Source organism: Mustelus asterias, unplaced genomic scaffold (assembly GCF_964213995.1).
Source record: "Mustelus asterias unplaced genomic scaffold, sMusAst1.hap1.1 HAP1_SCAFFOLD_1254, whole genome shotgun sequence".
NCBI lineage: Eukaryota > Metazoa > Chordata > Chondrichthyes > Carcharhiniformes > Triakidae > Mustelus > Mustelus asterias.
This window is the reverse complement of record NW_027591199.1, coordinates 1-12,640: the sequence shown is the minus strand read 5'-3', so window position 1 is coordinate 12,640 and position 12,640 is coordinate 1. Positions and strand designations below refer to the sequence as shown.

Here is a 12,640-nt window from a genome sequence, read left to right as displayed (position 1 = left end):
CCATTCCCACTCCGGTCATATAGCTGTCTAGATAAGTCTTAAACGTTCCCAGTGTGTCCACCTCCACCACCTTGCCCGGCAACACATTCCAGGCCCCCACGACCCTCTGTGTGAAATATGTCCTTCTGATATCTGTGTTAAACCTCCCCCCCTTCAAAGAACAAAGAACAAAGAACAGTACAGCACAGGAAACAGGCCTTCGGCCCTCCAAGCCTGTGCCGCTCCTTGGTCCAACTAGACCAATCGTTTGTATCCCTCCATTCCCAGGCTGCTCATGTGACTATCCAGGTAAGTCTTAAACGATGTCAGCGTGCCTGCCTCCACCACCCTACTTGGCAGCGCATTCCAGGCCCCCACCACCCTCTGTGTAAAAAACGTCCCTCTGATGTCTGAGTTATACTTCGCCCCTCTCAGCTTGAGCCCGTGACCCCTCGTGATCGTCACCTCCGACCTGGGAAAAAGCTTCCCACTGTTCACCCTATCTATACCCTTCATAATCTTGTATACCTCTATTAGATCTCCCCTCATTCTCCGTCTTTCCAAGGAGAACAACCCCAGTCTACCCAATCTCTCCTCATAGCTAAGACCCTCCATACCAGGCAACATCCTGGTAAACCTTCTCTGCACTCTCTCCAATGCCTCCACGTCCTTCTGGTAGTGCGGCGACCAGAACTGGACGCAGTACTCCAAATGCGGCCTAACCAGCGTTCTATACAGCTGCATCATCAGACTCCAGCTTTTATACTCTATACCCCGTCCTATAAAGGCAAGCATACCATATGCCTTCTTCACCACCTTCTCCACCTGTGTTGCCACCTTCAAGGATTTGTGGACTTGCACACCTAGGTCCCTCTGTGTTTCTATACTCCTGATGACTCTGCCATTTATTGCATAACTCCTCCCTACATTATTTCTTCCAAAATGCATCACTTCGCATTTATCCGGATTAAATTCCATCTGCCACCTCTCCGCCCAATTTTCCAGCCTATCTATATCCTGCTGTATTGCCCGACAATGCTCTTCGCTATCCGCAATTCCAGCCATCTTTGTGTCATCCGCAAACTTGCTGATTACACCAGTTACACCTTCTTCCAAATCATTTATATATATCACAAATAGCAGAGGTCCCAGTACAGAGCCCTGCGGAACACCACTGGTCACAGACCTCCAGCCGGAAAAAGACCCTTCGACCACTACCCTCTGTCTCCTATGGCCAAGCCAGTTCTCCACCCATCTAGCCACTTCTCCTTGTATCCCATGAGCCTTAACCTTCTTAACCAACCTGCCATGTGGGACTTTGTCAAATGCCTTACTGAAATCCATATAGACGACATCCACGGCCCTTCCTTCATCAACCGTTTTTGTCACTTCCTCAAAAAACTCCACCAAATTTGTAAGGCACGACCTCCCTCTTACAAAACCATGCTGTCTGTCACTAATGAGATTGTTCCGTTCTAAATGCACATACATCCTGTCTCTAAGAATCCTCTCCAACAACTTCCCTACCACGGACGTCAAGCTCACCGGCCTATAATTTCCTGGGTTATCCCTGCTACCCTTCTTAAACAACGGGACCACATTCGCTATCCTCCAATCCTCAGGGACCTCACCCGTGTCCAAAGAAGCGACAAAGATTTCCGTCAGAGGCCCAGCAATTTCCTCTCTCGTCTCCCTGAGCAGTCGAGGATAGATGCCATCAGGCCCTGGGGCTTTGTCAGTTTTAATGTTCCCTAAAAAACCTAACACTTCCTCTCTCGTAATGGAGATTTTCTCTAACGGGTCAACACCTCCCTCCGAGACACTCCCGGTTAACACGCCCCTCTCCTTCGTGAATACCGATGCAAAGTATTCATTTAGGATCTCCCCTATTCCCTTGGGTTCTAAGCATAATTCCCCTCCTTTGTCCCTGAGAGGTCCGATTTTCTCCCTGACAACTCTTTTGTTCCTAACGTAAAATTTATGTAACTGTCCAAATGCTTTTTAAAAGATAAAATTGTACCTGCCTCTACTACTACCTCTGGCAGCTCGTTCCAGACACTCACCACCCTCTGTGTGAAAAAATTGCCCCTCTGGGCACTTTTGTATCTCTCCCCTCTCACCTTAAACCTATGTCCTCCAGTTTTAGACTCCCCTACCTTTGGGAAAAGATATTGACTAACTAGCTGATCTATGCTCCTCATTATTTTATAGACCTCTAATAAGATCACCTCTCAGCCTCCTTCGCCCCAGAGAAAAAAGTCCCAGTCTATCCAGCCTCTCCTTATAACTCAATCCATCAAGTCCCGGTAGCATCCTAGTCAATCTTTTCTGCACTCTTTCTAGTTTAATAATATCCTTTCTATAATAGGGTGACCAGAATTGCACACAGTATTCCAAGTGTGGCCCGGCATGGACAAGTTGGGCCGAAGGGCCTGTTTCCATGCTGTAAACCTCTATGACTCTAGTTTCATGGTCATCAGTAGATTCTTAATTCCAGATTTTTTTTATTGAACTTATCTTGATAGACACATTAACAAACGGGGAATAGAGGGATATAAGCGGTTGGTTAGATCGGTAAAAGTGATTGGCGAAGGCTTGGAGGGCTGAAGGGCCTGTTCCTTTGCTGTACTGTTCTTTGTTGTTCAGTCCGATAACACCATGGAGGGGTTACGAGAGGGGGTGATGAGGTAGACTTGGATGTCATCAGCATATTGTGGAGCCTGGCATCATGTCTTCAGATGGTGTCACTGAGGGGCACCAAGTAATGGACAAGACTGGAAAAGGGACATGGAGGCAAATCTAACAGTAACACTTGCATCACCAGCACCAGTGACCATTCCCAATGAGAGAGAATCTCAGCTGCTTCCCTTGACATTCAAATATTACCATTGCTGAATGCTCCATTATTATCACGAGGGGGTCACTAATGACTAGAAACCTAACTGGACCAGCCACGTTCTGCATCTACAAAAGCAGGTCAGTCGCTGTGGCGTTGAACTCAGCTCCCGATTCCTCAAAGCCTGTCACCATTCAGGACTCAAAGCAAGCCGCTTGACTGACACTCCATTGACTGGATCCACTACAGTTTGCCTATCGCTGCAACAGGTCCACAGCAGACGCCATCTCCCTGGCCCTGCACTCAACCCTGAAACACCGAGATAACAAGGACACCTGTGTCAGACTCCTATTTATCGACTAAAGCTCAGCCTCCAACACCATTATTCCCACAAAACGCATCTCCAAACTCCGTGGTCTGGGCCTCAGCTTCTCCCTCTGTGACTGGATCCTGAACTTCCTACAGCCCACAATCAGTAAGGATAGGCAATAACACCTCCTCCACGATCATCCTCAACACCGGTGCCCCACTAGACTGTGTTCTCAGCCCCCTACTATACTCCTTATGCACCTATGACTGTGCGGCCAAATTCCTCTCCAACTCGATTTTCAAATTTGCTGATGAAACCACCATAGTGGGTCGGATCTCAAACAATGACGAGACAGAGTACAGGAATGAGATAGAGAATCTGGTGAACTGGTGCGGCAACAATAATCTCTCCCTCAAAGTCAACAAAACGAAGGAGGTTGTCATCGACTTCAGGAAGCATAAAGGAGAACATGCCCCTGTCTACATCAATGCGGATGAAGTAGAAAGGGTTGAGAGCTTCAAGTTTTTAGGTGTCCAGATCACCAACAACCTGTCCTGGTCCCCCCATGCCGACACTATAGTTAAGAAAGCCCCACCAACGCCTCTACCTTCTCAGAAAACTAAGGAAATTTGGCATGTCAGCTACGACTCTCACCAACTTTTACAGATGCACCATAGAAAGCATTCTTTCTGGTTGTATCACATCTTGGTATGGCTCCTGCTCTGTCCAAGACCGCAAGTAACTACAAAGGGTTGTGAATGTAGCCCAGTCCATCATGCAAACCAGCCTCCCATCCATTGACTCCGTCTACATTTCCCGCTGCCTTGGAAAAGCAGCCAGCATAATTAAGGACTCCACACGCCCCAGACATTCTCTCTTCCACCTTTCTCCTTCGGGAAAAAGATACAAAAGTCTGAGGTCACGTTCCAACCGACTCAAGAACAGCTTCTTCCCTGCTGCCATCAGACTTTTGAATGGACCTACCTTGCATTAAGTTGATCTTTCTCTACACCCTAGCTATGACTGTAACACTACATTCTGCACTTTCTCCTTTCCTTCTCTATGAACAGTATGCTTTGTCTGTATAGCGTGCAAAAAACAATACTTTTCACTGTATACTAATAATGTGACAATAATAAATTAAATCAAAATCAGCTAGGATAACAGCAGATACCCGGGAACATCACCACCTGCAAGTTCCCCTTCAAACCACACACCATCCAAACTTGCACTCTATCACCATTCCTTAACTGTCATTGGGTCAAACCCTGAAACTCCCTCCCTAACAGCACTTTAGGTGTACCTACATTACAGGGACTGCAGCGATTCAATAAGGCAGCTCACCACCACCTTCTCAAGGGCAACTAGGGATGGGCAATAAATGCTAGTCTAGCCAGCGACACCCACATCCCATCAATAAATAAAAATGAATATGGTCGTTATTTTGTGCACAGATGTATCAGTGACCAATCGGTTTTATTTTGGAGTTGGCAGAGGGCGGACTGTTGGGTAGGACACTGAGAATATCACGCCTGACAATTAATTATGCGTTGTCAGAGAGCACGTCTGTATAAGTTTAAACACTGTGGTCCAAGCTCGGGGGCGGGGGCGGAATGGCCTCCCTCAGCACTGTAGGGATTCTACGACTCCATGAAAAGCAGTCCAGGTTTTTGTGTGTGCTGTTGTCCAAAGCTAAAACAGGGGCACATAAACCTGTGTCAATTACTGCCCATCTTATTTAACATCCTTGATGCTTAATAAATCTCCATTTTTCTACAATTTGTCCCCTGCTGTTAACATCTTTGTCGCACTCAAAGTTCCTTACAGCAGTGGGTATGAATCATAGAAACCCTACAATGCAGAAGGAGGCCATTTGGCCCATTGAGTCAACCACAATCCCATCCAGGCCCTATCCCCATAACCCCATGTATTTACCCTAGCCAATCCCCCTGAACTAAGGGACAATTTAGCATGGCCAATCCACCTAACACGCAGACCTTTGGACTGTGGGAGGAAACCCATGCAGACATGGTGAGAATGTGCAAACTCCACACAGTAACCCTGGCTGGGAATTGAACCCGGGTCCCTGGCGCTGTGGGGCAGCAGTGCCAACCAGTGTGCCACTGGGTGACTGTGTTTGAATCATAGATCTCGATGCTGCCCTGAAACCAGACAATGGTCAGAATTGATGTTCCACTGGGGGAATGGCACCATTGACAATGCAGCATACCCCTTGGTATCGCCCTGCAGTGCCAGCCTAATGTGCCCAAACCCTGGAGCAGGGTTCTGTCAGCAGACTCCAGTCCCAAAGTGAGAGTGCGATAAATTAATACTGGCTGAGCCTGGAGAGAATCACCCCCTCCCTCAGATATGCCAGATAAATGCCACGATGGCATGGTGGTTGGCACTGCTGCCTCACAGCGACAGGGACCCGAGTTCGATTCCCAGCTTGGGTCACTGTCTGTGTGGAGTTTGCACATTCTCCCCGTGTCTGCGTGGGCTTCCTCCGGGTGCTCCGGTTTCCTCCCACACTCCAAAGATGTATGGGGTAGGTGGATTGGCCGTGCTAAATTGCCCTTAGTGTCAGGGGGACTAGCAGGGTAAATATGTGGGGTTACGGGGATAGGACCTGGGTGGGATTGTTGTCGGTGCAGACTCGATGGGCCGAATGGCCTTCTGCACTGTAGGGATTCTATGATTCTCGTGATAATGGAGCTTCAGAATCACACTGGGCGGAGTTTGCCCCTCACTGTCGTGACACTGAATCCAGCTGCCGCTGGGTAAATCCCAATTTCCCAACAATAGCCGTATCAGAAAAACAGAAACAGATTCTCAAATATTTTACTTCAACAAAACAGTGAATTATTTTAACTTCTCGATATTATGAAGTCCTGACCCGTACACAACCGCTTCCTTAAACAGTTATCTTAGAAACATATCAATGGAAGATTTCCTCCTGGGAGCCAGACTCGTTGCTCGGGTATAATCACCAGCGGCTGCATGTCTTTCCTCAATATAGGAGGTGAACATCATTACTATGGAACTAGAAGGAGGAAGCTGCAGAGGTGCTGCGAGGGAGCTGCAGGTGGTGCCGTGAGGGAGCTGCAGAGGTGCTGCGAGGGAGCTGCAGGTGGTGCCGTGAGGGAGCTGCAGGGGTGCTGCGAGGGAGCTGCAGGTGGTGCCGTGAGGGAGCTGCAGATGTGCTGCGAGGGAGCTGCAGTGGTGCTGTGAAGCAGCTGCAGGCAGTGCCGTGAGGGAGCTGCAGTGGTGCTGTGAATCAGCTGCAGGCAGTGCCATGAGGGAGCTGCAGTGGTGCTGAGAGGGAGCTGCAGTGGTGCTGAGAGGGAGCTGCAGTGGTGCTGACATGGAGCTGCAGAGGTGCTGCGAGGGAGCTGCAGTGGTGCTGAGGGAGCTGCAGTGATGCTGTGAGGGAGCTGCAGTGGTGCTGTGAGGGAGCTGCAGTGTTGCTGTGAGGAAGCTGCAGTGGTGCTGCGAGGGAGCTGCAGTCGGTGCTGCGAGAAGGCTGCAGGCGGTGCTGCGAGGGAGCTGCAGGCGGTGCTGCGAGGAAGCTGCAGGCGGTGCCGTGAGGGAGCTGCAGGGGTGCTGCGAGGGAGCTGCAGGGGTGCTGCGAGGGAGTTGCAGTGATGCTGTGAAGCAGCTGCGATGGGGCTCTGAGAGTGATGCTGTGGGACTCAAGGCAACTATGATGGAGTTCTGGGGAAGCTACAAAAAAATGTTTAGAGTCTGGTTCAATTAAACACTGAGTGAGCAATGGTGGTGGTCTGGAGATGGTGATGTGGAATCTCAGGACTCTGAGGTCCGAGAGAGGAAGTAAATAAGAAAGGGCGGGATTTTACAGACTCACTCGTCCTGAAACCGTAAAATCCCACCCGAGGTCAACGCACCTTTTCGCGTTCCGCCCCTCGCCCGCTCCGATTCCCGTGCCGGGCGGAACGGGAAAATTCCAGCCATAGAGTTTCGAGAAGAAAAACACACAGGAGCGGCAACAAAACAGGCAGGAAATACCCCCAAAAAATCATCCCCAGTAAACTCTTTAATCTTGTCACTTATATAAAAATACAGACAGCCAAAATCAGGATTGGAGGTTGGTTAGCGTGCGAGGGAAATGCGAGAAGAGATGGTTTGTATTTGATTTGAACTTTTCACCTCAGAGCAACCCTAACTGCCTTCACCCAGAACAGGCTCGAGGGGCTGAATGGCCTGCCTCTGTTTCCAGCGAGAGATTATTGATCTGATACGGTAACTGTTCCCATCAAAGCGAGGTCCCAAAACCTCGTTATTACTTTGTACCGTTGTTAAAAAAAATCATAGAATCCCTTCAGGGCAGAAAGAGGCCATTCGGCCCATCGAGTCTGCACTGACTACAATCCCACCCAAGCCCTATCCCCGTTACCCCACATATTTACCCTGCTAATCCCCCTGACACTAAGGCGCTATTTAGTATGGCCAATCCACCCAGCCCGCACATGGATCTTGCATGTTTAGGTTAACCTTTGCAGCTCCGTGCTGCCTATTTCTCTCTCCACTCACTAGAACTACAAGTGTAAAGAGCGCAGCCAAGGGTCAGTATACTACCCTTGGGCGGTGCCAGCTGGTTGTTAACAGGTACCTTTCTGCCATAACCAAGTCCGGGGCTTCCTCACCAACCCCCCGGTAAAAATAACAGGGAGGAAAATAATATTCAGACGTGGCAGTGACTTTCCCAGGACTGGGTTTTGTTGGAGGTGAGTAGGTTACAGGTGGCCTGTAAAACACAAAGTACAAAATAAACTTGTGACAAATTCAACAGGTACAAAAATATCCCGGGGGCAGATTTCTGAGTTCCTTGTCAGCGAGGTGGCCTGTATATCCTGGAGGCCTCGGAAGGAGAGTCTGGGCTCTCCTCATTACGCAGATGGTCGGAATCATGGAGTCAGAGCAAGTCCTGGTTCTGTTATATTAGGATCAGAGCTGATTTGGATACTGGCTGCTCGCTGCGGTGGGGGTGGGGGTTGGGGGGGGGGGATGTTGGGGGCGGGGTGGGAGGGGGGGTGGTTGGGGGCGGTGGAGTCACAGTTTGAAGGTTCCTGTGATGTTTTGATTCAGTTGGGAAGGCCAGTTGGGTCTTTTCCCCAGCTAAACCCGGCAGTCTCCGCTGCTCGTACACGACCCGCAGCCCCCCCCACCCCCCCCCACCCCCCCGCTCCCCCCCAGGCCATGGCCTGAATTCCACCGCGGTCAGTTCTCAGCGAAGTGACCGGTGATGGCGTCGATCAGCTCCTGCTTCTTGCTGCCCCTCAGCCCGTACTGTTTACAGACCTCCTTGAGCACCGGCACGGTCAGCTTGCCCAGCGTCCCGCTCCGCAGGTACTGCCTGACCTCCTCCTTCCCCAGCGACACCTCCACGTTTGGCCTCTTCTCGGCTCCCCCGGCTGCGTCGCCTGATCACAGAGAACAGCAGTTCATTCTTCAGACAGTCACCGTGACAAATCTCCGAAGTACCGAAGACAAACAATGGCCCCACTCTTGAATATTCGGCTAATAAGAAACAGCACCGTGCAATTCCACTTCAGTTAATTATGGCTCGGGTCACTGTCTGTGTGGAGTCTGCATGTTCTCCCCGTGTCTGCGTGGGTTTCCTCCGGGTGCTCCGGTTTCCACCCACAGTCCGAAAGATGTGCTGGTTAGGATGCATTGGCCGTGCTAAATTCCCCCTCAGTGTTACCCGAACAGGCGCCGGAGTGTGGCAACTAGGGGATTTTCACAGTAACTTCATTGCGGTGTCAATGTAAGTCTTACTTGCGACACTAATAAATAAACTTTACTTTTAAATTTACTTTACACCTGTTCATTGTTTATAATTTGGAATTACATTTGGAATATTGTGTGCAGTTCTGGTCACCTCACTATAAGAAGGATGTGGAAGCGCTGGAAAGAGTGCAGAGGAGATTTACCAGGATGCTGCCTGGTTTGGAGGGTAGGTCTTATGAGGAAAGGTTGAGGGAGCTAGGGCTGTTCTCTCTGGAGCGGAGGAGGCTGAGGGGAGACTTAATAGAGGTTTATAACATGATGAAGGGGATAGATAGAGTGAACGTTCAAAGACTATTTCCTCGGGTGGATGGAGCTATTATAAGGGGGCATAACTATAGGGTTCATGGTGGGAGATATAGGAAGGATGTCCGAGGTAGGTTCTTTACTCAGAGAGTGGTTGGGGTGTGGAATGGACTGCCTGCAGTGATAGTAGAGTCGGACACTTTAGGAACATTTAAGCGGTTATTGGATAGGCACATGGAGCACACCAGGATGATAGGGAGTGGGATAGCTTGATCTTGGTTTCAGATAAAGCTCGGCACAACATCATGGGCCGAATGGCCTGTTCTGTGCTGTACTGTTCTATGTTCTATAAGGGACAGTAAAACAATGATCATTCTGGAGGAGCGGGCATCGCTGGCATTTATTGCCCTTCTTTAGTTGCCATGAATAGGGCAGTTTTGTGTGGGACTTGCCAAGTTAATTCAGAGAACGTTCAGCTGTCAGCCTCATTGGGACTGGAATCACCAGGAGGACAGGCTGGTAAAGACAGCAAGTTTAAAGTTTATTTATTAGTCACAAGTAGGCTGACATTAACACTGCAATGAAGTTACTGTGAAAATCCCCTAGTCGCCACACTCCAGCGCCTGTTCGGGTAACACTGAGGGAGAATTTAGCACGGCCAATGCACCCTAACCAGCACGTCTTTCGGGACTGTAGGAGGAAACCGGAGTACCCGGAGGCAACCCACGCAGACACGGGGAGAACGTGCAGACTCTGCACAGAGAGTGACCCAAGTCGGGAATCGAACCCGGGTCCCTGGCGCTGTGGGGCAGCAGTGCCAACCAGTGTGCCACTGGGTGACTGTGTTTGAATCATAGATCTCGATGCTGCCCTGAAACCAGACAATGGTCAGAATTGATGTTCCATTGGGGGAATGGCACCATTGACAATGCAGCATCCGCCTGGTATCGCCCTGCAGTGCCAGCCTAATGTGCACCAACCCTGGAGCAGGGTTCTGTCAGCAGACTCCAGTCCCACAGTGAGAGTGCAATAAATTAATACTGGCTGAGCCTGGAGAGAATCACCCCCTCCCTCAGATATGCCAGATAAATGCCAGGATGGCACAGTGGTTAGCACTGCTGCCTCACAGTGCCAGGGACCCGAGTTCGATTCCCGGCTTGGGTCACTGTCTGTGTGGAGTTTGCACATTCTCCCCGTGTCTGCGTGGGTTTCCTCTGGGTGCTCCGGTTTCCTCCCACACTCCAAAGATGCATGGGGTAGGTGGATTGGCCGTGCTAAATTGCCCCTTAGTGTCAGGGGGACTAGCAGGGTAAATATGTGGGGTTATGGGGATAGGACCTGGGTGGGATTGTTGTCGGTGCAGACTCGATGGGCGGAATGGCCTCTTTCTGCCCTGAAGGGGGGGTGGGCGGGTTGGGGGCGGTGGGGTCACAGTTTGAAGGTTCCTGTGATGTTTTGATTCAGTTGGGAAGGCCAGTTGGGTCTTTTCCCCAGCTAAACCCGACAGTCTCCGCTGCTCGTACACGACCCGCACCCCACCCCCCCCCCGCCCTCCCCCCGCTCCCCCCCAGGCCATGGCCTGAATTCCACCGCGGTCAGTTCTCAGCGAAGTGACCGGTGATGGCGTCGATCAGCTCCTGCTTCTTGCTGCCCCTCAGCCCGTACTGTTTACAGACCTCCTTGAGCACCGGCACGGTCAGCTTGCCCAGCGTCCCGCTCCGCAGGTACTGCCTGACCTCCTCCTTCCCCAGCGACACCTCCACGTTTGGCCTCTTCTCGGCTCCCCCGGCTGCGTCGCCTGATCACAGAGAACAGCAGTTCATTCTTCAGACAGTCACCGTGACAAATCTCCGAAGTACCGAAGACAAACAATGGCCCCACTCTTGAATATTCGGCTAATAAGAAACAGCACCGTGCAATTCCACTTCAGTTAATTATGGCTCGGGTCACTGTCTGTGTGGAGTCTGCACGTTCTCCCCGTGTCTGCGTGGGTTTCCTCCGGGGTTGCTCCGGTTTCCTCCCACAGTCAGAAAGACATGCTGGTTAGATGCATTGGCCGTGCTAAATTCTCCCCCAGCGTACCCGAACAGGCGCCGGAGTGTGGCAACTAGGGGAATTTCACAGTAACTTCATTGCGGTGTCAATGTAAGTCTTACTTGCGACACTAATAAATAAACTTTACTTTTAAATTTACTTTACACCTGTTCATTGTTTATAAGGGACAGTAAAACAATAATCATTCTGGAGGAGCGGGCATCGCTGGCATTTAGTTGCCATGAATAGGGCAGTTTTGCGTGGGACTTGCCAAGTTAATTCAGAGAACGTTCAGCTGTCAGCCTCATTGGGACTGGAATCACCAGGAGGACAGGCTGGTAAAGACAGCAAGTTTAAAGTTTATTTATTCGTCACAAGTAGGCTGACATGAACACTGCAATGAAGTTACTGTGAAAATCCCCTAGTCGCCACACTCCAGCGCCTGTTCGGGTAACACTGAGGGAGAATTTAGCACGGCCAATGCACCCTAACCAGCACGTCTTTCGGGACTGTAGGAGGAAACCGGAGTACCCGGAGGAAACCCACACAGACACGGGGAGAACGTGCAGACTCTGCACAGAGAGTGACCCAAGTCGGGAATCGAACCCGGGTCCCTGGCGCTGTGAGGCAGCGGTGCTAACCACTGTGCCGCCGTGCCACCCCCTTCCATAATAGACATGAGCTCGGTCGTTGGATTTTTCTGACAATTTGACAGGCTTTGGGGTCACTTTTACCGGGAGCTACTTTTTATTGATCAAGCTTTTAAAAAACAAACACGAGCTTAGAATTCTCAGACAGTCATGGTGGGCATTTGAACCCACATTTTCCCTCTGGATTTGAATACCGCTGCAAAAACAGAGGCGTGCTGTCGAAGCTTTTCATCTTGCACTCATCAGGACAGACACAAGAATGCCAAATTTCAAAGGGAGTAAAAATTTATACTCCACGAAAAAAAGGGTGCTGATTGGTCAGCATATCGATTTTGATTGGTTGAGGTATTGCCATGGTGGGTGCGCCAGGGAACTATTGACCCCCCTTCCCATGCTTCCATTTAATTAAAAAAGGCAGTGCCTGGACATGTTCCTTTTGCCTGTAGAGGACAGGTCCCTCCATATGAATACATGTAATTTCTAGCAGGCGTAAATGGGCCGCATTGCGAGCCCGACTGATAATCTTTAATTGCTGCTCTTTGAAATTTGATATTCTTGCATCTGCCCTGTATAATAAAACCGCTATTTGTTCCCTGGATTATCTACAGTGGTCCACCCCAGAACCCTGAGGCCGAAAGCAGTCAACAGAATTGTTTGGAAACTCTGAGGAGCAAGTTGGGTAACTGCCAGCCACCAGAACAAGGAGCTGAACCTCCACAGTCGTGTGATGTTAAATAAAGGTTGGAAGGTTGCTTTGCCAAAAAGCAATGGGCAGGA

At 50.2% G+C, this 12,640-nt stretch overlaps 1 protein-coding gene across 1 annotated transcript in view; it reads right to left on the bottom strand.

The window, feature by feature from the left end:
• The window catches only part of LOC144488065 (X-ray repair cross-complementing protein 6-like), a gene marked incomplete at its 5' end in the record, with an annotated part of 60,516 nt that extends 49,539 nt beyond the window's left edge, over nt 1-10,977 (bottom strand). The window contains 2 exons of the mRNA XM_078206087.1: nt 8,384-8,566; nt 10,795-10,977. Coding sequence (XP_078062213.1) covers nt 8,384-8,566; nt 10,795-10,977 — 366 coding nt within the window. The remainder of the gene's footprint in view (nt 1-8,383; nt 8,567-10,794) is intronic.
• Nucleotides 10,978-12,640: the final 1,663 nt, after the last annotated feature.